Source organism: Scyliorhinus canicula, chromosome 12, assembly GCF_902713615.1.
Source record: "Scyliorhinus canicula chromosome 12, sScyCan1.1, whole genome shotgun sequence".
Lineage (NCBI taxonomy): Eukaryota > Metazoa > Chordata > Chondrichthyes > Carcharhiniformes > Scyliorhinidae > Scyliorhinus > Scyliorhinus canicula.
The window spans coordinates 163,847,243-163,873,542 of NC_052157.1; the positions used below are offsets into that span (position 1 = coordinate 163,847,243).

The 26,300-nt window shown below is 53.5% G+C and overlaps 1 protein-coding gene across 1 annotated transcript in view; it reads left to right on the plus strand.

The window, feature by feature from the left end:
- Positions 1-1,362: 1,362 nt before the first annotated feature.
- The window catches only part of LOC119975188 (cytospin-B-like), a 35,007-nt gene continuing 10,069 nt past the window's right edge, over positions 1,363-26,300 (plus strand). The window contains exons 1-3 of the mRNA XM_038814789.1: positions 1,363-2,684; positions 10,865-11,060; positions 17,855-17,928. Of these exons, the coding sequence (XP_038670717.1) occupies positions 1,533-2,684; positions 10,865-11,060; positions 17,855-17,928 (1,422 nt within the window). The 5' untranslated portion in view covers positions 1,363-1,532. The remainder of the gene's footprint in view (positions 2,685-10,864; positions 11,061-17,854; positions 17,929-26,300) is intronic.

A 26,300-nucleotide genomic window follows, 5' to 3' on the forward strand; every position in this document is an offset into this window, starting at 1 on the left:
TGTTCATATCAGCCTGTCCTTACCGACTGTTCATATCAGCCTGTCCTTACAGTGTTCATATCAGCCTGTCCTTACAGACTGTTCATATCAGCCTGTCCTTACAGACTGTTCATATCAGCCTGTCCTTACAGACTGTTCATATCAGCCTGTCCTTACAGCTGTTCATATCAGCCTGTCCTTACAGACTGTTCATATCAGCCTGTCCTTACAGACTGTTCATATCAGCCTGTCCTTACAGACTGTTCATATCAGCCTGTCCTTACAGACTGTTCATATCAGCCTGTCCTTACAGTGTTCATATCAGCCTGTCCTTACAGACTGTTCATATCAGCCTGTCCTTACAGTGTTCATATCAGCCTGTCCTTACCGACTGTTCATATCAGCCTGTCCTTACAGACTGTTCATATCAGCCTGTCCTTACCGACTGTTCATATCAGCCTGTCCTTACAGACTGTTCATATCAGCCTGTCCTTACAGACTGTTCATATCAGCCTGTCCTTACAGACTGTTCATATCAGCCTGTCCTTACAGACTGTTCATATCAGCCTGTCCTTACAGACTGTTCATATCAGCCTGTCCTTACAGTGTTCATATCAGCCTGTCCTTACAGTGTTCATATCAGCCTGTCCTTACAGTGTTCATATCAGCCTGTCCTTACAGCTGTTCATATCAGCCTGTCCTTACAGACTGTTCATATCAGCCTGTCCTTACAGACTGTTCATATCAGCCTGTCCTTACAGACTGTTCATATCAGCCTGTCCTTACAGACTGTTCATATCAGCCTGTCCTTACAGACTGTTCATATCAGCCTGTCCTTACAGACTGTTCATATCAGCCTGTCCTTACAGACTGTTCATATCAGCCTGTCCTTACAGACTGTTCATATCAGCCTGTCCTTACCGACTGTTCATATCAGCCTGTCCTTACAGACTGTTCATATCAGCCTGTCCTTACAGACTGTTCATATCAGCCTGTCCTTACCGACTGTTCATATCAGCCTGTCCTTACAGACTGTTCATATCAGCCTGTCCTTACCGACTGTTCATATCAGCCTGTCCTTACAGTGTTCATATCAGCCTGTCCTTACAGTGTTCATATCAGCCTGTCCTTACAGTGTTCATATCAGCCTGTCCTTACAGTGTTCATATCAGTTTGGGGTGGGGCAGAGGAGGTGGTTTCTCTGGTCCTGGGGTTAACTTGCTGGTTGGTGTAACTGGCCTGTTGAGGGTCAGTGATGGGAAGTTGCTAACATTGTTCACTCTCCCACAGGAGTCAACCCCTCCATTCGACGCTCTGCTATTCCCAGCCCAAGAGACTCAACAACATTTAGCAAAGATAAATTTTCCCGGGAGCGTTCCCGCACTCTCCCCAGCAGGAAACCAGCTGGCCCAGGCGGGAGTGAGTCTGTAACCCCCATAGGACAACCTCAGACAGTATCAGCCCCCGGAGCTGGCAGTGAGGGTGTTGAACGAAGCAGGCTGCAGATCCAGGTCAGGGAGCTACTGGCAGAAGCCAAGGCCAAGGAGGTGGAAATGGGCCGCTTAAGGTGTGAGCTCAAACATCAACAGGACAAACACAGGAAGCAGCTTCCGCAAGAGAATTGGGGCACTGACAACATTGAATCACAGCTCCTGGAGCTGCAGGAGAGAAAGCGGGTTTTCCAGCAGGAGGTGCAGGAGCTGAGGACAGAGAAGGGAGCCCTGCAGGAACAGCTACTCTGCCTGGATCAGCTCCGAGACGCTGCAGAGTCTGTCACTGATGGAAACTCTCTCAGTCTGGGCGTTTCCCTCAACAGTGACCCAGACAGCAGCCTCCAAACCCCATCCTCACTGGACAGGAATCGAACCAGGGAACTACCTGACAACACCTCCCTGGCCATCAACGGGGTGCAGACCCACAGCTGGATCCCACACACCAACAGTGCGGCCCCCTCACCCCACTCAGTGAACTGTGACAGAGTGTTAGACCCACCTACCATTGGCAGCAATGGTCTGCAAGCCAACCCCCACTCCTCAGACACATCCAGCGAGGGATTGATGAAGGACATGGCTGAGAAGATTCAGAAGATGGAGGTGAAAAATCATTCCACTGCTGAGGAACTGGAGGCAACGCTGCAGGAGCTCTCTGACCAGCAACGCCTGCTCCAGGAGCTGACAGCAGAGAATGAGAAGCTGGCAGAGGAGAAAAGGACCCTGGAGCTCTCCTTGCAGCAGCAGACAGACAGGCAGAAGGTGTCAGTCCCCCATGATGGTCAGCGTCTGAGCAGAGGGTCAGAGATGGGGGACAGTGTGGAGCCTGATCAGGAAAAGCTGCCAGTCAGTAACTGCTGGAGTCTGGAAGCAGAGCAACCAGGAACCGACCTCCTGGTGAAAAGTCTGAGAGAGGAGGTGAGCAACCTACAGATGCTGCTGGAGACAGAGCGAGAGCGAAATGCTTCAATTACAGACACTCTGCCCTCTTGTCACCATGAATACAGTGAGCTGGCAAATCAGGAGGAACTGGAGAATCAGAAAAAAGAGGAGCTGAAGATGGTGGAAGGAGCAGGGGAAATGGGACTGCTTCAGGTGCTTCTCCGAGAAACTCAGGATGAGAAAGAGCGTTTACAACTGGAGTGTTCAGCACTGAGGGACACATCCCGACAGAACAACAGTGAAATCACTCGCCTGCATAGCCTCTTAGTAAAGGTGAGCACACTCTGGCTGAAGTGTTGTGTGTTTGTGGTGGATTTGTTCCTGAAGGTGCTGACTCTCACTGGGATACAGTTCCTGAAGGTGCTGACTCTCACTGGGATACAGTTCCTGAAGGTGCTGACTCTCACTGGGACACAGTTCCTGAAGGTGCTGACTCTCACTGGGGGACAGTTCCTGAAGGTGCTGACTCTCACTGGGACACAGTTCCTGAAGGTGCTGACTCTCACTGGGACACAGTTCCTGAAGGTGCTGACTCTCACTGGGACACAGTTCCTGAAGGCGCTGACTCTCACTGGGACACAGTTCCTGAAGGTGCTGACTCTCACTGGGATACAGTTCCTGAAGGTGCTGACTCTCACTGGGGGACAGTTCCTGAAGGTGCTGACTCTCACTGGGGGACAGTTCCTGAAGGTGCTGACTCTCACTGGGGCACAGTTCCTGAAGGTGCTGACTCTCACTGGGACACAGTTCCTGAAGGTGCTGACTCTCACTGGGACACAGTTCCTGAAGGTGCTGATTCTCACTGGGGGACAGTTCCTGAAGGTGCTGACTCTCACTGGGACACAGTTCCTGAAGGTGCTGACTCTCACTGGGACACAGTTCCTGAAGGTGCTGACTCTCACTGGGACACAGTTCCTGAAGGTGCTGACTCTCACTGGGGGACAGTTCCTGAAGGTGCTGACTCTCACTGGGACACAGTTCCTGAAGGTGCTGACTCTCACAGGGACACAGTTCCTGAAGGTGCTGACTCTCACTGGGACACAGTTCCTGAAGGTGCTGACTCTCACTGGGGCACAGTTCCTGAAGGTGCTGACTCTCACTGGGACACAGTTCCTGAAGGTGCTGACTCTCACTGGGGGACAGTTCCTGAAGGTGCTGACTCTCACTGGGACACAGTTCCTGAAGGTGCTGACTCTCTCTGGGACACAGTTCCTGAAGGTGCTGACTCTCCCTAGGACACAGTTCCTGAAGGTGCTGACTCTCACTGGGACACAGTTCCTGAAGGTGCTGACTCTCACTGGGGGACAGTTCCTGAAGGTGCTGACTCTCACTGGGGGACAGTTCCTGAAGGTGCTGACTCTCACTGGGACACAGTTCCTGAAGGTGCTGACTCTCTCTGGGACACAGTTCCTGAAGGTGCTGACTCTCCCTAGGACACAGTTCCTGAAGGTGCTGACTCTCACTGGGACACAGTTCCTGAAGGTGCTGACTCTCACTGGGACACAGTTCCTGAAGGTGCTGACTCTCTCTGGGACACAGTTCCTGAAGGTGCTGACTCTCACTGGGACACAGTACCTGAAGGTGCTGACTCTCACTGGGGGACAGTTCCTGAAGGTGCTGACTCTCACTGGGACACAGTTCCTGAAGGTGCTGACTCTCACTGGGGCACAGTACCTGAAGGTGCTGACTCTCACTGGGACACAGTTCCTGAAGGTGCTAACTCTCACTGGGGACAGTTCCTGAAGGTGCTGACTCTCACTGGGACTCAGTTCCTGAAGGTGCTGACTCTCACTGGGACACAGTACCTGAAGGTGCTGACTCTCACTGGGGGACAGTTCCTGAAGGTGCTGACTCTCACTGGGACACAGTTCCTGAAGGTGCTGACTCTCACTGGGGCACAGTTCCTGAAGGTGCTGACTCTCACTGGGACACAGTTCCTGAAGGTGCTGACTCTCACTGGGGACAGTTCCTGAAGGTGCTGACTCTCACTGGGGGACAGTTCCTGAAGGTGCTAACTCTCACTGGGACACAGTTCCTGAAGGTGCTGACTCTCACTGGGATACAGTTCCTGAAGGTGCTGACTCTCACTGGGACACAGTTCCTGAAGGTGCTGACTCTCACTGGGTCACAGTTCCTGAAGGCGCTGACTCTCACTGGGACACAGTTCCTGAAGGTGCTGACTCTCACTGGGACACAGTTCCTGAAGGTGCTGACACTCACTGGGACACAGTTCCTGAAGGTGCTGACACTCACTGGGACACAGTTCCTGAAGGTGCTGACACTCACTGGGACACAGTTCCTGAAGGTGCTGACTCTCACTGGGACACAGTTCCTGAAGGTGCTGACTCTCACTGGGACACAGTTCCTGAAGGTGCTGACTCTCACTGGGACACAGTTACCTGAAGGTGCTGACTCTCACTGGGACACAGTACCTGAAGGTGCTGACTCTCACTGGGGGACAGTTCCTGAAGGTGCTGACACTCCCTGGGACACAGTTCCTGAAGGTGCTGACTCTCACTGGGACACAGTTCCTGAAGGTGCTGACTCTCACTGGGACACAGTACCTGAAGGTGCTGACTCTCACTAGGACACAGTTCCTGAAGGTGCTGACTCTCACTGGTGGACAGTTCTTGAAGGTGCTGACTCTCACTGGGACACAGTTCCTGAAGGTCCTGACTCTCCCTGGGACACAGTTCCTGAAGGTGCTGACTCTCTCTGGGACACAGTTCCTGAAGGTGCTGACTCTCCCTGGGTTACAGTTCCTGAAGGTGCTGACTCTCACTGGGACACAGTTCCTGAAGGTGCTGACTCTCACTGGGGCACAGTTCCTGAAGGTGCTGACTCTCACTGGGACACAGTTCCTGAAGGTGCTAACTCTCACTGGGGACAGTTCCTGAAGGTGCTGACTCTCACTGGGACTCAGTTCCTGAAGGTGCTAACTCTCACTGGGGACAGTTCCTGAAGGTGCTGACTCTCACTGGGGGACAGTTCCTGAAGGTGCTGACTCTCACTGGGACACAGTTCCTGAAGGTGCTGACTCTCACTGGGACACAGTTCCTGAAGGTGCTGACACTCACTGGGACACAGTTCCTGAAGGTGCTGACACTCACTGGGGGACAGTTCCTGAAGGTGCTGACTCTCACTGGGACACAGTTCCTGAAGGTGCTGACTCTCACTGGGACACAGTTCCTGAAGGTGCTGACTCTCACTGGGACACAGTTCCTGAAGGTGCTGACATCTCACTGGGACACAGTTCCTGAAGGTGCTGACTCTCACTGGGACACAGTTCCTGAAGGTGCTGACTCTCACTGGGACACAGTTCCTGAAGGTGCTGACTCTCACTGGGACACAGTTCCTGAAGGTGCTGACTCTCACTGGGACACAGTTCCTGAAGGTGCTGACTCTCACTGGGACACAGTATCCTGAAGGTGCTGACTCTCACTGGGACACAGTTCCTGAAGGTGCTGACTCTCACTGGGGACAGTTCCTGAAGGTGCTGACTCTCACTGGGACACAGTTCCTGAAGGTGCTGACTCTCACTGGGACACAGTTCCTGAAGGTGCTGACTCTCACTGGGACACAGTTCCTGAAGGTGCTGACTCTCACTGGGGACAGTTCCTGAAGGTGCTGACTCTCACTGGGACACAGTTCCTGAAGGTGCTGACTCTCACTGGGGCACAGTTCCTGAAGGTGCTGACTCTCACTGGGACAGTTCCTGAAGGTGCTGACTCTCACTGGGGACCAGTTCCTGAAGGTGCTGACTCTCACTGGGACACAGTTCCTGAAGGTGCTGACTCTCACTGGGGACAGTTCCTGAAGGTGCTGACTCTCACTGGGGGACAGTTCCTGAAGGTGCTGACTCTCACTGGGACACAGTTCCTGAAGGTGCTGACTCTCACTGGGGACCAGTTCCTGAAGGTGCTGACTCTCACTGGGGACCAGTTCCTGAAGGTGCTGACTCTCACTGGGACACAGTTCCTGAAGGTGCTGACTCTCACTGGGGGACAGTTCCTGAAGGTGCTGACTCTCACTGGGACACAGTTCCTGAAGGTGCTGACTCTCACTGGGGACACAGTTCCTGAAGGTGCTGACTCTCACTGGGACACAGTTCCTGAAGGTGCTGACTCTCACTGGGACACAGTTCCTGAAGGTGCTGACTCTCACTGGGACACAGTTCCTGAAGGTGCTGACTCTCACTGGGGACACAGTTCCTGAAGGTGCTGACTCTCACTGGGACACAGTTCCTGAAGGTGCTGACTCTCACTGGGACACAGTTCCTGAAGGTGCTGACTCTCACTGGGACACAGTTCCTGAAGGTGCTGACTCTCACTGGGACACAGTTCCTGAAGGTGCTGACTCTCACTGGGACACAGTTCCTGAAGGTGCTGACTCTCACTGGGACACAGTTCCTGAAGGTGCTGACTCTCACTGGGGACAAGTTCCTGAAGGTGCTGACTCTCACTGGGGGACAGTTCCTGAAGGTGCTGACTCTCACTGGGGGACAGTTCCTGAAGGTGCTGACTCTCACTGGGGGACAGTTCCTGAAGGTGCTGACTCTCACTGGGACACAGTTCCTGAAGGTGCTGACTCTCACTGGGGACAGTTCCTGAAGGTGCTGACTCTCACTGGGGGACAGTTCCTGAAGGTGCTGACTCTCACTGGGACACAGTTCCTGAAGGTGCTGACTCTCACTGGGGACACAGTTCCTGAAGGTGCTGACTCTCACTTGGGACAGTTCCTGAAGGTGCTGACTCTCACTGGGGACAGTTCCTGAAGGTGCTGACTCTCACTGGGACACAGTTCCTGAAGGTGCTGACTCTCACTGGGGACACAGTTCCTGAAGGTGCTGACTCTCACTGGGACACAGTTCCTGAAGGTGCTGACTCTCACTGGGACACAGTTCCTGAAGGTGCTGACTCTCACTGGGACACAGTTCCTGAAGGTGCTGACTCTCACTGGGACACAGTTCCTGAAGGTGCTGACTCTCACTGGGACACAGTTCCTGAAGGTGCTGACTCTCACTGGGACACAGTTCCTGAAGGTGCTGACTCTCACTGGGGGACAGTTCCTGAAGGTGCTGACTCTCACTGGGACACAGTTCCTGAAGGTGCTGACTCTCACTGGGACACAGTTCCTGAAGGTGCTGACTCTCACTGGGACACAGTTCCTGAAGGTGCTGACTCACTGGGACACAGTTCCTGAAGGTGCTGACTCTCACTGGGACACAGTTCCTGAAGGTGCTGACTCTCACTGGGACACAGTTCCTGAAGGTGCTGACTCTCACTGGGACACAGTTCCTGAAGGTGCTGACTCTCACTGGGGACAGTTCCTGAAGGTGCTGACTCTCACTGGGGACCAGTTCCTGAAGGTGCTGACTCTCACTGGGGACAGTTCCTGAAGGTGCTGACTCTCACTGGGACACAGTTCCTGAAGGTGCTGACTCTCACTGGGGACACAGTTCCTGAAGGTGCTGACTCTCACTGGGGACAGTTCCTGAAGGTGCTGACTCTCACTGGGGACACAGTTCCTGAAGGTGCTGACTCTCACTGGGGCACAGTTCCTGAAGGTGCTGACTCTCACTGGGGCACAGTTCCTGAAGGTGCTGACTCTCACTGGGAGACAGTTCCTGAAGGTGCTGACTCTCACTGGGACACAGTTCCTGAAGGTGCTGACTCTCACTGGGGTACCAGTTCCTGAAGGTGCTGACTCTCACTGGGGACAGTTCCTGAAGGTGCTGACTCTCACTGGGGACAGTTCCTGAAGGTGCTGACTCTCACTGGGGACAGTTCCTGAAGGTGCTGACTCTCACTGGGACACAGTTCCTGAAGGTGCTGACTCTCACTGGGACACAGTTCCTGAAGGTGCTGACTCTCACTGGGTACAGTTCCTGAAGGTGCTGACTCTCACTGGGACACAGTTCCTGAAGGTGCTGACTCTCACTGGGGACACAGTTCCTGAAGGTGCTGACTCTCACTGGGACCAGTTCCTGAAGGTGCTGACTCTCACTGGGACACAGTTCCTGAAGGTGCTGACTCTCACTGGGACACAGTTCCTGAAGGTGCTGACTCTCACTGGGACACAGTTCCTGAAGGTGCTGACTCTCACTGGGACACAGTTCCTGAAGGTGCTGACTCTCACTGGGACACAGTTCCTGAAGGTGCTGACTCTCACTGGGGGACAGTTCCTGAAGGTGCTGACTCTCACTGGGGGACAGTTCCTGAAGGTGCTGACTCTCACTGGGACACAGTTCCTGAAGGTGCTGACTCTCACTGGGACACAGTTCCTGAAGGTGCTGACTCTCACTGGGAACACAGTTCCTGAAGGTGCTGACTCTCACTGGGGTACAGTTCCTGAAGGTGCTGACTCTCACTGGGACACAGTTCCTGAAGGTGCTGACTCTCACTGGGACACAGTTCCTGAAGGTGCTGACTCTCACTGGGGTACAGTTCCTGAAGGTGCTGACTCTCACTGGGACACAGTTCCTGAAGGTGCTGACTCTCACTGGGGTACAGTTCCTGAAGGTGCTGACTCTCACTGGGACACAGTTCCTGAAGGTGCTGACTCTCACTGGGACACAGTTCCTGAAGGTGCTGACTCTCACTGGGGTACAGTTCCTGAAGGTGCTGACTCTCACTGGGACACAGTTCCTGAAGGTGCTGACTCTCACTGGGACACAGTTCCTGAAGGTGCTGACTCTCACTGGGGACAGTTCCTGAAGGTGCTGACTCTCACTGGGGACAGTTCCTGAAGGTGCTGACTCTCACTGGGACACAGTTCCTGAAGGTGCTGACTCTCACTGGGACACAGTTCCTGAAGGTGCTGACTCTCACTGGGACACAGTTCCTGAAGATGCTGACTATCACTGGGACACAGTTCCTGAAGGTGCTGACTCTCACTGGGACACAGTTCCTGAAGGTGCTGACTCTCACTGGGACACAGTTCCTGAAGGTGCTGACTCTCACTGGGACACAGTTCCTGAAGGTGCTGACTCTCACTGGGACACAGTTCCTGAAGGTGCTGACTCTCACTGGAACACAGTTCCTGAAGGTGCTGACTCTCACTGGGGGTCAGTTCCTGAAGGTGCTGACTCTCACTGGGACACAGTTCCTGAAGGTGCTGACTCTCACTGGGACACAGTTCCTGAAGGTGCTGACTCTCACTGGGGGACAGTTCCTGAAGGTGCTGACTCTCACTGGGACACAGTTCCTGAAGGTGCTGACTCTCACTGGGACACAGTTCCTGAAGGATGCTGACTCTCACTGGGACACAGTTCCTGAAGATGCTGACTATCACTGGGACACAGTTCCTGAAGGTGCTGACTCTCACTGGGACACAGTTCCTGAAGGTGCTGACTCTCACTGGGACACAGTTCCTGAAGGTGCTGACTCTCACTGGGACACAGTTCCTGAAGGTGCTGACTCTCACTGGACACAGTTCCTGAAGGTGCTGACTCTCACTGGGGGTCAGTTCCTGAAGGTGCTGACTCTCACTGGGACACAGTTCCTGAAGGTGCTGACTCTCACTGGGACACAGTTCCTGAAGGTGCTGACTCTCACTGGGGTACAGTTCCTGAAGGTGCTGACTCTCACTGGGACACAGTTCCTGAAGGTGCTGACTCTCACTGGGACACAGTTCCTGAAGGTGCTGACTCTCACTGGGACACAGTTCCTGAAGGTGCTGACTCTCACTGGGACACAGTTCCTGAAGGTGCTGACTCTCACTGGGACACAGTTCCCGAAGGTGCTGACTCTCACTGGGGACAGTTCCTGAAGGTGCTGACTCTCACTGGGACACAGTTCCTGAAGGTGCTGACTCTCACTGGGACACAGTTCCTGAAGATGCTGACTCTCACTGGGGGACAGTTCCTGAAGGTGCTGACTCTCACTGGGACACAGTTCCTGAAGGTGCTGACTCTCACTGGGACACAGTTCCTGAAGGCGCTGACTCTCACTGGGACACAGTTCCTGAAGATGCTGACTATCACTGGGACACAGTTCCTGAAGGTGCTGACTCTCACTGGGACACAGTTCCTGAAGGTGCTGACTCTCACTGGGACAGTTTCCTCCCTCCCATATGCAACATTTTGTTTTGGGCCCGGTTTTAAAAACTCAAAAGTATTTTATGGAGTTCACTTGACCTATAACTTTTTGTTGTATGTTTTATTTTAAATTGTTTTTTTTATAAATTTTGAGTACCCAATTCATTTTTTTTAAATTGAGGGGCAATTTAGTGTGGCCAATCCACCTACCCTGCACATCTTTGGTTTGTGGGGATGAGACCCACACAAACACGGGGAGAATGTACAAACTCCTCACGGACAGTGACCCAGAGCCGGAGTTGAACCCGGGTCCTCAGGCAGCGTGAGGCAGCAGTGCTAACCCACTGCGTCACCGTGCCGCTCTCGGTTGTATGTTAACGATGCAGTTACGGACTGGCCATATCTCTCATTCCAGATGCAAGTATCAGCGAGTCAGGGTGAGGGAGAGTGTGAGACCCCACGGCTGTCAGTAGAGAAGCTACAAGATGAGACAAGGGACAAAGATTCAGAAATCAAAGATCTGAAGGAGACTATCTTTGAACTGCAGGACCAGGTGGAACAACATCAAGCAGTCAGACTGCACAACAACAGCACCATCCGGGAGCTGGAGGGTAGGCCGTACACACTCACAACTGGGATTGCTCACACTCACAACTGGGATTGCTCACACTCACAACTGGGATTGCTCAACTGGGATTGCTCACACTCACAACTGGGATTGCTCACACTCACATCTGGGGCCGTTCACACTCACAACTAGGGCCGTTCACACTCACAACTGAGATTGCTCACACTCACAACTGGGATTGCTCACACTCACAACTGAGATTGCTCACACTCACATCTGGGGCCGTTCACACTCACAACTGGGGCCGTTCACACTCACAACTGGATTGCTCACACTCACAACTGGGATTGCTCACACTCACATCTGGGGCCGTTCACACTCACAACTGGGGCCGTTCACACTCACAACTGGGGCCGTACACACTCACAACTAGGGCCGTTCACACTCACAACTGGGTTCACTCACACTCACAACTGGGGCCGATCACACTCACAACTGGGGCCGATCACACTCACAACTGGGGCCGTACACACTCACAACTGGGGCCGTACACACTCACAACTGGGATTGCTCATACTCACAACTGGGTTCACTCACACTCACAACTGGGTCCGTACACACTCACAACTGGGATTGCTCATACTCACAACTCGGTTCACTCACACTCACAACTGGGTCTGTACACACTCACAACTGGGGCCGTACACACTTACAACTGGGGTCGTATCAAAGTCGAGAGGGGGATTCAGACCCCTCACCCCTCCCCTCAGCCCAGTCATTGCAATCTCACATCCCCAGCACCCTCCACACCCCACCTCACACCCCAACACCCAAAACCCCAAACCCCATCACCCCCAAATCCCCATAACCCCCAGTCCCATCACCCCAGTCCCATCACCCCCAAATCCCCATAACCCCCAGTCCCATCACCCCCAGTCCCATCACCCCCAACCCCCATCACCCCCAAATCCCCATAACCCCCAGTCCCATCACCCCCAGTCTCATCACCCCCAAATCCCCATAACCCCCAGTCCCATCACCCCCAACCCCCATCACCCCCAAATCCCCATAACCCCCAGTCCCATCACCCCCAGTCCTATCACCCCCAGTCCCATCACCCCCAACCCCCATCACCCCCAAATCCCCATCACCCCCAAACCCCCATCACCCCTAAATCCCCATAACCCCCAGTCCCATCACCCCCAGTCCCATCACCCCCAGTCCCATCACCCCAGTCCCATCACCCAGTCCCATCACCCCAGTCCCATCACCCCAAATCCCCATAACCCCCAGTCCCATCACCTCCATACCCCCAACCCCCATCACCCCCAAATCCCCATAACCCCCAGTCCCATCACCCCGAAACCCCCAGTCCCATCACCCCAAAACCCCCAGTCCCATCACCCCCAAATCCCATAACCCCCAGTCCCATCACCCCCAAACCCCCATCACCCCCAAATACCCAGTCCCATCACCCCCAAACCCCCAACCCCCATCACCCCCAAATCCCCAGTCCCATCACCCCCAAACCCCCAACCCCCATCACCCCCAAATCCCCAGTCCCATCACTCCCAAACCCCATCACCCCCAACACCCCCAGTCCCATCACCCCAACACCCCCAACCCCCATCACCCCCAAACCCCCATCACCCCCAAACCCCCAGTCCCATCACCCCCAACCCCCCATCACCCCCAAATCCCCAGTCCCATCACCCCCAAACCCCCATCACCCCCAAATCCCCAGCCCCATCACCCCCAAACCTCATCACCCCCAACACCCCCAGTCCCATCACCCCCAACCCCCATCACCCCCAAATCCCCATCACCCCCAAACCCCCAGTCCCATCACCCCCAGACCCCCATCACCCCCAAACCCACAGTCCCATCACCGCAAACCCCCATCACCCCCAAACCTCCAGTCCTATCACCCCCAAACCCCCAGTCCCATCATCCCAACACCCCCAGTCCCATCACCCCCACACCCTCAGTCCCATCACCCCCAAACCCCCAGTCCCATCACCCCAACACCCCCAGTCCCATCACCCCCAAACCCCCAGTCCCATCACCCCCAAACCCCCAACCCCCATCACCCCCAGTCCCATCACCCCCAAACCCCCAGTCCCATCACCCCCAAACCCCCAACCCCCATCACCCCCAAATCCCCATCACCCCAACACCCCCAACCCCAAACCCCCAGTCCCATCACCCCAAACCCCCAGTCCCATCACCCCCACACCCCTCAGTCCCATCACCCCCACACCCCCAGTCCCATCACCCCAACACCCCCAGTCCCATTACCCCAAGACTCCAGTCCCATTACCCCAACACCCCCAGTCCCATCACCCCATAACCCCCAGTCCCATCACCCCAGTCCCATCACCCCCAAATCCCCATAACCCCCAGTCCCATCACCCCCAGTCCCATCACCCCCAACCCCCATCACCCCCAAATCCCCATCACCCCCAAATCCCCATAACCCCCAGTCCCATCACCCCCAGTCCCATCACCCCCAACCCCCATCACCCCCAAATCCCCATCACCCCCAAATCCCCATAACCCCCAGTCCCATCACCCCCAGTCTCATCACCCCCAGTCCCATCACCCCAGTTCCATCACCCCAGTCCCATCACCCCCAACCCCCATCACCCCCAATCCCCATCACCCCCAAACCCCCATCACCCCTAAATCCCCATAACCCCCAGTCCCATCACCCCCAGTCCCATCACCCCCAGTCCCATCACCCCCAGTCCCATCACCCCAGTCCCATCACCCCAAAATCCCCATAACCCCCAGTCCCATCACCTCCATACCCCCAACCCCCATCACCCCCAAATCCCCATAACCCCCAGTCCCATCACCCCCAAACCCCCATCACCCCCAAATACCCAGTCCCATCACCCCCAAACCCCCAACCCCCATCACCCCCAAATCCCCAGTCCCATCACCCCCAAACCCCCAACCCCCATCACCCCCAAATCCCCAGTCCCATCACCCCCAAACCCCCAACCCCCATCACCCCCAAATCCCCATAACCCCCAGTCCCATCACCCCCAAACCCCATCACCCCCAAATCCCCCAGTCCCATCACCCCAACACCCCCAACCCCCATCACCCCCAAATCCCCAGTCCCATCACTCCCAAACCCCATCACCCCCAACACCCCCAGTCCCATCACCCCAACACCCCCAACCCCCATCACCCCCAAACCCCCATCACCCCCAAACCCCCAGTCCCATCACCCCCAACCCCCCATCACCCCCAAATCCCCAGTCCCATCACCCCCAAACCCCCATCACCCCCAAATCCCCAGCCCCATCACCCCCAAACCTCATCACCCCCAACACCCCCAGTCCCATCACCCCAACACCCCCAACCCCCATCACCCCCAAATCCCCATCACACCCAAACCCCCAGTCCCATCACCCCCAGACCCCCATCACCCCCAAACCCCCAGTCCCATCACCCCAAACCCCCATCACCCCCAAACCTCCAGTCCTATCACCCCAAACCCCCAGTCCCATCACCCCCACACCCCCAGTCCCATCACCCCCAAACCCCCAGTCCCATCACCCCCACACCCCAGTCCCATCACCCCCACACCCCCAGTCCCATCACCCCCACACCCCCAGTCCCATCACCCCAACACCCCCAGTCCCATCACCCCAAACCCCCATCACCCCCAAACCTCCAGGCCTATCACCCCCAAACCCCCAGTCCCATCACCCCAACACCCCCAGTCCCATCACCCCCACACCCCCAACCCCCATCACCCCAAACCCCCAGTCCCATCACCCCCAAACCCCCAGTCCCATCACCCCCAAACCCCCAGTCCCATCACCCCCAAACCCCCAACCCCCATCACCCCCAAACCCCCAGTCCCATCACCCCCAAACCCCCAGTCCCATCACCCCCAAACCCCCAACCCCCATCACCCCCAAATCCCCATCACCCCAACACCCCCAACTCCAAACCCCCAGTCCCATCACCCCAAACCCCCAGTCCCATCACCCCCACACCCCCAGTCCCATCACCCCCACACCCCCAGTCCCATCACCCCAACACCCCCAGTCCCATTACCCCAAGACTCCAGTCCCATTACCCCAACACCCCCAGTCCCATCACCCCAAACCCCCAGTCCCATCACCCCCACACCCCCAGTCCCATCACCCCCACACCCCCAGTCCCATCACCCCAACACCCCCAGTCCCATTACCCCAAGACTCCAGTCCCATTACCCCAACACCCCCAGTCCCATCACCCCCAAACCCCCAGTCCCATCACCCCCAAACCCCCAGTCCCATCACCCCCAAACCCCCAGTCCCATCACCCCCAAACCCCCAGTCCCATCACCCCCAAACCCCCAGTCCCATCACCCCCAGTCCCATCACCCCCAATCCCATCACCCCCAAATCCCCAGTCCCATCACCCCAACAACCCCAACCCCCATTACCCCCAAATCCCCAGTCCCATCACCCCCAAACCCCCAACCCCCAGTCCCATCACCCCAACAACCCCAACCCCCATCACCCCCAAATCCCCATAACCCCCAGTCCCATCACCCCCAAACCCCCAGTCCCATCACCCCCAAACCCCCAATCCCATCACCCCCAAACCCCCATCACCCCCAAATCCCCAGTCCCATCACCCCCAAACCCCCAACCCCCAGTCCCATCACCCCAACAACCCCAACCCCCATCACCCCCAAATCCCCATAACCCCCAGTACCATCACCCCCAAATCCCCATCACCTCCAAACCCCCAGTCCCATCACCCCCAACCCCCATCACCCCCAGTCCCATCACCCCAAACCCCCAACCCCCAGTCCCATCACCCCAACAACCCCAACCCCCATCACCCCCAAATCCCCATAACCCCCAGTCCCATCACCCCCAAATCCCCATCACCCCCAAACCCCCAGTCCCATCACCCCCAGTCCCATCACCCCCAGTCCCATCACCCCCAAATCCCCATCATCCCCAAACCCCCAATCCCATCACCCCCAGACCCCCATCACCCCCAGTCCCATCACCCCCAAACCCCCAGTCCCATCACCCCCAAACCCCCAGTCCCATTACCCCAACACCCCCAGCCCCATCACCCCCAAATCTCCATCACCCCCAGTCCCATCACCCCCAAACCCCCAGTCCCATCACCCCCAGACCCCCATCACCCCCAAACCCCCAGTCCCATCACCCCCAAACCCCCAGTCCCATCACCCCCAAACCCCCAGTCCCATCACCCCCAGTCCCATCACCCCCAGTCCCATCACCCCCACAGTCCCATCACCCCCAGTCCCATCACCCCAAACCCCCAACCCCCAACACCCCCAAACCCCCAGTCCCATCACCCCCAAATCCCCATCACCCCCATGTCCCATCACCCCCAATCCCCATCACCCCCAAACCCCCAGTTCCTAACTTTCTACACTCCTCTGCCATCTCCACACGCACCAACCTTACAAATGCTTAACTGGACTAATCATATTAATACTATGCCGACAAGAGCAGGTCAGACGTTGGGAATTCTGTGGCGAGTATCACACTTCCTGACTCCCCAAAATCTGTCCACAATCTACAAGACGCAAGTCAGGAGTGTAATGGAATACTCTCCACTTGCCTGGATGAGCGCAGCTCCAACAACACTCAGGAAGCTGGACACCATCCAGGACAAAGCAGCCCCGCTCGATTGCTCCCCCTTCCACAAACATTCACCCCCTCCATCACCGACGCACAGTAGCAGCCGTGTGCACCATCTACAAGATGCACTGCAGCAACTCACCAAGGCTCCTTAGACAGCACCTTCCAAACCCACGACCACTACCATCTAGAAGGACAAGAGCAGCAGATACCTGGGAACCCCACCACCTGGAGGTTCCCCTCCAACTCACTCACCACCCTGACTGGGAAATATATCGGCCGTTCCTTCACTGTCACTGGGTCAAAATCTTGGAACCCTCTCCCTAACTGCACTGTGAGTGTACCTACACCACATGGACTGCAGGGGCTCAAGAAGTCAAATCACCACCACCTTCTGAAGGACAACTAAGGATGGGCAAGAAATGCTGGTCTAACCAGCGATGCCCAGGTCCTGTGAAAAAATTAAAAAGAATCTGTCTCTATACTCAATCTCCTTCGCCATCTTGAATTCCCCGTACTCCCGTTCCACTATCTCACCATCCCGGACGTTGATCACTCTTTGAGAAAATAGTTTTGATCTAAATATAAATTTAGATTTTTTAGTCTTTTTAAAGATTTAGTCTTTGTACATTTTAAATTTTATTTTCTCAGTTATAATGTCCTTTTGAGTCATATTCTCGTGTCACCTTTTCTCTGGCCCAATCCTGTGCTTCTCTAATCTTTCCTCAGAAGTCTTCCCCTTGTCATCGAGCTTGCCCCTCAGCCCTGCATTCCCTCCAATTCACATCGTACACATCTCATTCCATTGTACAGCCTCTGCTGTTTGAATCTACAGTCCTGACTGTATTCCAATATTCCATCGGTACATCTGCTTCCCCCTAACATCCTGACATTGATTATGACAAATACACAATCCCACCCAATTCCATTTCTATCATCCCGTGCTGAGTTTATTGCTGTTTTTCAGCCTCTGGTTTATTGTTCAAATTTTATTTCTCAATTCAATAAATCGTTAAAAAAATTCCTCATCTTCCTATTGTCCATAAATTTTAGGAATTTGCCTCTTTCTGTATCCAGGTCAGAAATACAAATTAACATTTAAAAATGGGAAATGTTTTCTGTGGATTTAGCTGGCAGTCCCACACTGCTCGCTGTGTGGACAAAGCTGGATTCATTCACTGATTAATTCCTCTTCCTTCAGACAAACTGATGACTTTAGAAGAGCAGAAACTGACACTGGAGAAGCAGCTCAAGATGTCGAACAGAAGATTGAAGGTCAGTAAAACTGTCCTGTGTTAAATCAGCATCCCGGAGTCACCAACCTGCTTTGAACAGGATCTTTAATGACATGAAATGAAAATCGCTTATTGTCACGAGTAGGCTTCAATGAAGTTACTGTGAAAAGCCCCTAGTTGCCACATTCCGGCGCCTGTTCGGGGAGGCTGGTACGGGAATTGAACCGTGCTGCTGGCCTGCTTGGTCTGCTTTAAAAGCCAGCTATTTAGCCCTGTGCTAAACAGCCCCAATAATCCAACCCCAATAAGACACCAGCTGACTGGCGCCCCACAGTGGCCGAGCGTGCAGGTGCGGACAGGCCGCTCACTGCTGATGGGACGGAGACCGGGATTTCCGTGGAATCAGAGCCATTTGATTTGGTGACCATCTTGTGATTGGCTGCCACAGACTGGCCTCCAGATAAAGATTTTGGTTTGGGTCCTTTTCTGACCCGTTTAGGTCATAAAGGCCGATTTGGTCAAAAAGGAGGTGTTGTCATTTTCTCTGTTGAGGTGCTCTGCCAGGTACAGGAAAGAAGTCAATGAGGGGACGGTTAAAGTGGAGGACTGCGTGGTTCAGATAAAAACAATGGCGGAGGAGGAAGGGTCATCACCCACTCCACTGTCACTAAACAACTAATCACAGAAGGAAGTACGGGAGCAGGGGCCGGAGATGCAGGAAGATCAGTCAAAGCTGATCGAGGGAGCGATCGCCCGTCTTCGAAGTACCATGGAGCGAATGGAAAAGCGACTGGACTCACAAGGGATGCCAATTTGAGATGTGGAAAGAGGGTCTCTGACCGAATTGTGCACCTGGAGGCAGTGGGGCCATTTTGGGGATCAGTCGGCAAGGAGCTAAAAATGAAGATGGACAACAAAGAAAATCGATCTTGGCGGCTAAATCTATATATTATAGAATAGAATCACTACAGTGCAGAAGGAGGCCATTCGGCCTATCGAGCCTGCACCAACCCTCTGAAAGGGTACCTTACCTAGGGTCAGGCCCCCACCCTATCCCCTCAACCAGTAACCCCACCCAACCTAACCTCTAACCTTTTTGGACACTAAGTGCAATCTGGAATGGCCAACCCACCTAACCTGCACATAAGAACATAAGAACTAGGAGCAGGAGTAGGCCATCTGGCCCCTCGAGCCTGCTCCGCCATTCAATGAGATCATGGCTGATCTTTTGTGGACTCAGCTCCACTTTCCGGCCCGAACACCATAACCCTTAATCCCTTTATTCTTCAAAAAACTATCTATCTTTACCTTAAAAACATGTAATGAAGGAGCCTCAACTGCTTCACTGGGCAAGGAATTCCATAGATTCACAACCCTTTGGGTGAAGAAGTTCCTTCTATGCTCAGTCCTAAATCTACTTCCCCTTATTTTGAGGCTATGTCCCCTAGTTCTGCTGTCACCCGCCAGTGGAAACAACCTGCCCGCATCTATCCTATCTATTCCCTTCATAATTTTAAATGTTTCTATAAGATCCCCCCTCATCCTTCTAAATTCCAACGAGTACAGTCCCAGTCTACTCAACCTCTCCTCATAATCCAACCCCTTCAGCTCTGGGATTAACCTAGTGAATCTCCTCTGCACACCCTCCAGCGCCAGTACGTCCTTTCTCAAGTAAGGAGACCAAAACTGAACACAATACTCCAGGTGTGGCCGCACTAACACCTTATACAATTGCAACATAACCTCCCTAGTCTTAAACTCCATCCCTCTAGCAATGAAGGACAAAATTCCATTTGCCTTCTTAATCACCTGTTGCACTTGTAAACCAACCTTCTGTGACTCATGCACTAGCACACCCAAGTCTCTCTGAACAGCGGCATGCTTTAATATTTTATCGTTTAAATAATAATCCCGTTTGCTGTTATTCCTACCAAAATGGATAACCTCACATTTGTCAACATTGTATTCCATCTGCCAGACCCGAGTCCATTCACTTAACCTATCCAAATCCCTCTGCAGACTTCCAGTATCCTCTGCACTTTTCGCTTTACCACTCATCTTAGTGTCATCTGCAAACTTGGACACATTGCCCTTGGTCCCCAACTCCAAATCATCAATGTAAATTGTGAACAATTGTGGGCCCAACACGGATCCCTGAGGGACACCACTAGCTACTGATTGCCAACCAGAGAAACACCCATTTATCCCAACTCTTTGCTTTCTATTAATTAACCAATCCTCTATCCATGCTACTACTTTACCCTTAATGCCATGCATCTTTATCTTATGCAGCAACCTTTTGTGTGGCACCTTGTCAAAGGCTTTCTGGAAATCCAGATATACCACATCCATCGGCTCCCCGTTATCTACTGCACTGGTAATGTCCTCAAAAAATTCCACTAAATTAGTTAGGCACGACCTGCCTTTTACGAACCCATGTTGCGTCTGCCCAATGGGACAATTTCTATCCAGATGCCTCGCAATTTCTTCCTTGATGATAGATTCCAGCATCTTCCCTATTACCGAAGTTAAACTCACTGGCCTATAATTTCCTGCTTTCTGCCTACCTCCTTTTTTAAACAGTGGCGTCACGTTTGCTAATTTCCAATCCACCGGGACCACCCCAGAGTCTAGTGAATTTCGGTAAATTATCACTAGTGCATCTGCAATTTCCCTAGCCATCTCTTTTAGCACTCTGGGATGCATTCCATCAGGGCCAGGAGACTTGTCTACCTTTAGCCCCATTAGCTTTCCCATCACTCCCTCCTTAGTGATAACAATCCTCTCAAGGTCCTCACCTGTCATAGCCTCATTTCTATCAGTCGCTGGCATGTTATTTGTGTCTTCCACTGTGAAGACCGACCCAAAAAACCTGTTCAGTTCCTCAGCCATTTCCTCATTTCCCATTATTAAAACTCCCTTCTCATCCTCTAAAGGACCAATATTTACCTTAGCCACTCTTTTTTGTCATATATTTGTAAAAAGTTTTACTGTCTGTTTTTATATTCTGAGCAAGTTTACTCTCATACTCTATCTTACTCTTCTTTATAGCTTTTTTAGTAGCTTTCTGTTGCCCCCTAAAGATTTCCCAGTCCTCTAATCTCCCAGCAATCTTTGCCACTTTATATGCTTTTTCCTTCAATTTGATACTCTCCCTTATTTCCGTAGATATCCACGGTCGATTTTCCCTCTTTCTTCCGTCCTTCCTTTTTGTTGGTATAAACCTTTGCTGAGCACTGTGAAAAATCGCTTGGAAGGTTCTCCACTGTTCCTCAACTGTTCCACCATAAAGTCTTAGCTCCCAGTCTACCTTAGCTAGTTCTTCTCTCATCCCCTTGTAATCTCCTTTCTTTAAACACAAAACACTAGTATTTGATTTTACTTTCTCACCCTCCATCTGTATTTTAAATTCCACCAGATTGTGATCGCTCCTTCCGAGAGGATCCCTAACTATGAGATCATGAATCAATCCTGTCTCATTACACAGGACAAGATCTAGGACCGCTTGTTCCCTCGTAGGTTCCATTACATACTGTTCTAGGAAACTATCGCGGATACATTCTATAAACTCCTCCTCAAGGTTGCCTTGACCGACCTGGTTAAACCAATCGACATGTAGATTAAAATCCCCCATGATAACTGCTGTACCATTTCTACATGCATCAGTTATTTCTTTGTTTATTGCCTGCCCACCATCTCGTTACTATTTGGTGGCCGATAGACTACTCCTATCAGTGACTTTTTCGCCTTACTATTCCTGATTTCCACCCAAATGGATTCAACCTTATCCTCCATAGCACCGATATCATCCCTTACTATTGCCCGGATGTCATCCTTAAATAACAGAGCAACACCACCTCCCTTACCATCCACTCTGTCCTTCCGAATAGTTTGATACCCTCGGATATTTAACTCCCAGTCGTGACCATCCTTTAACCATGTTTCAGTAATGGCCACTAAATCATAGTCATTTACGATGATTTGTGCCATCAACTCATTTACTTTATTCTGAATACTACGAGCATTCAGGTAAAGTACACTTATGTTGGTTTTTTTACCTCTGTTTTGAATCTTAACATCTCCAGTTTTATTCCTTTTGTTATTACTGGGCCTATTCACTGAGCTCCACTCAGTCACTGTACCTTGTACTGTCGCCCTTTTAGATTTTTGACTATGTCTTCTCTACCTTGCACTTTTCCCCTTACTTCCTTTTGTTTCTGTCCCTGTTTTACTACCTTCCAACTTCCAGCATTGGTTCCCATCCCCCTGCCACATTAGTTTAAACCCTCCCCAACAGCTCTAGAAAACAACCCCCCTAGGACATCGGTTCCAGTCCTGCCCAAGTGCAGACCGTCCGGTTTGTACTGGTCCCACCTCCCCCAGAACCGGTCCCAATGCCCCAGGAATTTGAATCCCTCCCTCTTGCACCATCTCTCGAGCCACGCATTCATCCTATCTATCCTGACATTCCCACTCTGCTTAGCTCGTGGCACTGGTAGCAATCCTGAGATTACTACCTTTGAGGTCCTACTTTTTAGTTTAACTCCTAACTCCCTGAATTCCGCTTGTAGGACCTCATCCCGTTTTTACCTATATCGTTGGTGCCTATGTGCACCACGACAGCTGGCTGTTCACCCTCCCCCCCCCCCAGAATATCCTGCAGCCACACCGAGACATCCTTGACCCTTGCACCAGGGAGGCAACATACCATCCTGGAGTCTCGATTGCGTCCACAGAACCGCCTGTCTATTCCCCTTGCGATTGAGTCCCCTATCACTATAGCCCTGCCATTTTTCTTCCTGCCCTGCTGTGCAGCAGAGCCAGCCACGGTGCCATGAACCTGGCTGCTGCTGCCTTCCCCTGGTGAGCCATCTCCCTCAACAGTATCCAAAGCGGTATATCTGTTTTGCAGGGAGATGACCGCAGGGGACACCTGCACTGCCTTCCTACTCTTGCTCTTTCTTTTGGTCACCCATTTTCTATCTCCCTCAGTAACCTTCACCTGCGGTGTGACCAACTCGCTAAACGTGCTATCCATGACCTCCTCAGCATCGCGGATGCTCCAAAGTGAGTCCATCCGCAGCTCCAGAGCCGTCAAGCGGTCTAACAAGAGCTGCAACTGAACACACTTCTTGCACGTGAAGGAGCCAGGGACAGTGGACGTGTCCCTGAGCTCCCACATCGCACACGAGGAGCATGACACGGGTCTGGGATCTCCTGCCATGTCTTAAACCCTTGGTAAACTTAAACACTACAATTTTAAAATAAAATAAATAAATTAGACAATGAAAAGAAAAAGAGAGACTACTTACCAGTCACTTACCAGGGTTAAAGAGCACCTCCTCACACTCTGCACCGAATTACCTCACTGCACCAAATTACCAAGTTTCAATCCTCCACTCTGTATGAGTCTCACTCTGGATGAGTCTCCTGGAAAGTGCTTGCTTACTCTGTGCGCAGTCTCTCTGTCTTTTATACAGACCTCAGCTAACCGATGACTCAAAAAAAACCTTAACTTCAAAGAGAATAATACAATGTGCCCCTAAACAGGCCTCAAGAGGCCTCAGGTGATTGCCAGATAACTGCCTCTCAGCAATTAGGGTGGGGGCAGCTTCAACCAATCATCTTTGGACTGTGGGAGGAAACCGGAGCACCCGGAGGAAACCCACGCAGACCCGGGGAGAATCTATACTCCACACAGACAGTGACCCTGTCTGGGGTAGGAATCGAACCTGGGACCCTGCAGGTGTCAAGCTGCAGTGCTAACCACTGTGCCACCATGAACAGTAACTTCCCCATTCTGTCTGTTCATAGATACGGGCCTCACTGTGCTCACACTGGCAGATACGGACCTCACTGTGCTCACACTGGCAGATACGGGCCTCACTGTGCTCACACTGGCAGACATGGGCCTCACTGTGCTCACACTGGCAGATACGGGCCTCACTGTGCTCACACTGGCAGATACGGCCCTCACTGTGCTCACACTGGCAGATACAGACCTCACTGTGCTCACACTGGCAGACATGGGCCTCACTGTGCTCACACTGGCAGATACAGACCTCACTGTGCTCACACTGGCAGATACAGACCTCACTGTGCTCACACTGGCAGATACGGGCCTCACTGTGCTCACACTGGCAGATACAGGCCTCACTGTGCTCACACTGGCAGATACAGACCTCACTGTGCTCACACTGGTAGACATGGGCCTCACTGTGCTCACACTGGCAGATACGGGCCTCACTGTGCTCACACTGGCAGATACGGGCCTCACTGTGCTCACACTGGCAGACATGGGCCTCACTGTGCTCACACTGGCAGACATGGGCCTCACTGTGCTCACACTGGCAGATACAGGCCTCACTGTGCTCACACTGGCAGATACGGGCCTCACTGTGCTCACACTGGCAGATACGGACCTCACTGTGCTCACACTGGCAGACATGGGCCTCACTGTGCTCACACTGGCAGATACAGACCTCACTGTGCTCACACTGGCAAATACGGGCCTCACTGTGCTCACACTGGCAGATACAGACCTCACTGTGCTCACACTGGCAGACATGGGCCACACTGTGCTCACACTGGCAGATACAGACCTCACTGTGCTCACACTGGCAGACATGGGCCACACTGTGCTCACACTGGCAGATACAGACCTCACTGTGCTCACACTGGCAGATACGGACCTCACTGTGCTCACACTGGCAGACATGGGCCACACTGTGCTCACACTGGCAGATACAGACCTCACTGTGCTCACACTGGCAGACATGGGCCACACTGTGCTCACACTGGCAGATACAGACCTCACTGTGCTCACACTGGCAGATACGGGCCTCACTGTGCTCACACTGGCAGACATGGGCCTCACTGTGCTCACACTGGCAGATACGGGCCTCACTGTGCTCACACTGGCAGATACGGGCCTCACTGTGCTCACACTGGCAGACATGGGCCTCACTGTGCTCACACTGGCAGATACAGACCTCACTGTGCTCACACTGGCAGATACGGGCCTCACTGTGCTCACACTGGCAGATACAGACCTCACTGTGCTCACACTGGCAGATACGGGCCTCACTGTGCTCACACTGGCAGACATGGGCCTCACTGTGCTCACACTGGCAGATACGGGCCTCACTGTGCTCACACTGGCAGATACGGGCCTCACTGTGCTCACACTGGCAGACATGGGCCTCATGATGCTCACACTGGCAGACATGGGCCTCATGATGCTCACACTGGCAGACATGGGCCTCACTGTGCTCACACTGGCAGATACAGGCCTCACTGTGCTCACACTGGCAGATACAGACCTCACTGTGCTCACACTGACAGATACAGCCCTCACTGTGCTCACACTGGCAGATACGGGCCTCACTGTGCTCACACTGGCAGATACGGACCTCACTGTGCTCACACTGGCAGACATGGGCCTCACTGTGCTCACAATGGCAGACATGAGCCTCACTGTGCTCACACTGGCAGATACGGGCCTCACTGTGCTCACACTGGCAGATACGGGCCTCACTGTGCTCACACTGGCAGATACGGACCTCACTGTGCTCACACTGGCAGACATGGGCCTCACTGTGCTCACACTGGCAGATACAGACCTCACTGTGCTCACACTGGCAAATACGGGCCTCACTGTGCTCACACTGGCAGATACAGACCTCACTGTGCTCACACTGGCAGATACGGGCCTCACTGTGCTCACACTGGCAGATACGGGCCTCACTGTGCTCACACTGGCAGACATGGGCCTCACTGTGCTCACACTGGCAGATACGGACCTCACTGTGCTCACACTGGCAGACATGGGCCACACTGTGCTCACACTGGCAGATACAGACCTCACTGTGCTCACACTGGCAGACATGGGCCACACTGTGCTCACACTGGCAGATACAGACCTCACTGTGCTCACACTGGCAGATACGGGCCTCACTGTGCTCACACTGGCAGACATGGGCCTCACTGTGCTCACACTGGCAGATACGGGCCTCACTGTGCTCACACTGGCAGATACGGGCCTCACTGTGCTCACACTGGCAGACATGGGCCTCACTGTGCTCACACTGGCAGATACAGACCTCACTGTGCTCACACTGGCAGATACGGGCCTCACTGTGCTCACACTGGCAGATACAGACCTCACTGTGCTCACACTGGCAGATACGGGCCTCACTGTGCTTACACTGGCAGACATGGGCCTCACTGTGCTCACACTGGCAGATACGGGCCTCACTGTGCTCACACTGGCAGATACGGGCCTCACTGTGCTCACACTGGCAGACATGGGCCTCATGATGCTCACACTGGCAGACATGGGCCTCACTGTGCTCACACTGGCAGACATGGGCCTCACTGTGCTCACACTGGCAGATACATTCCTCACTGTGC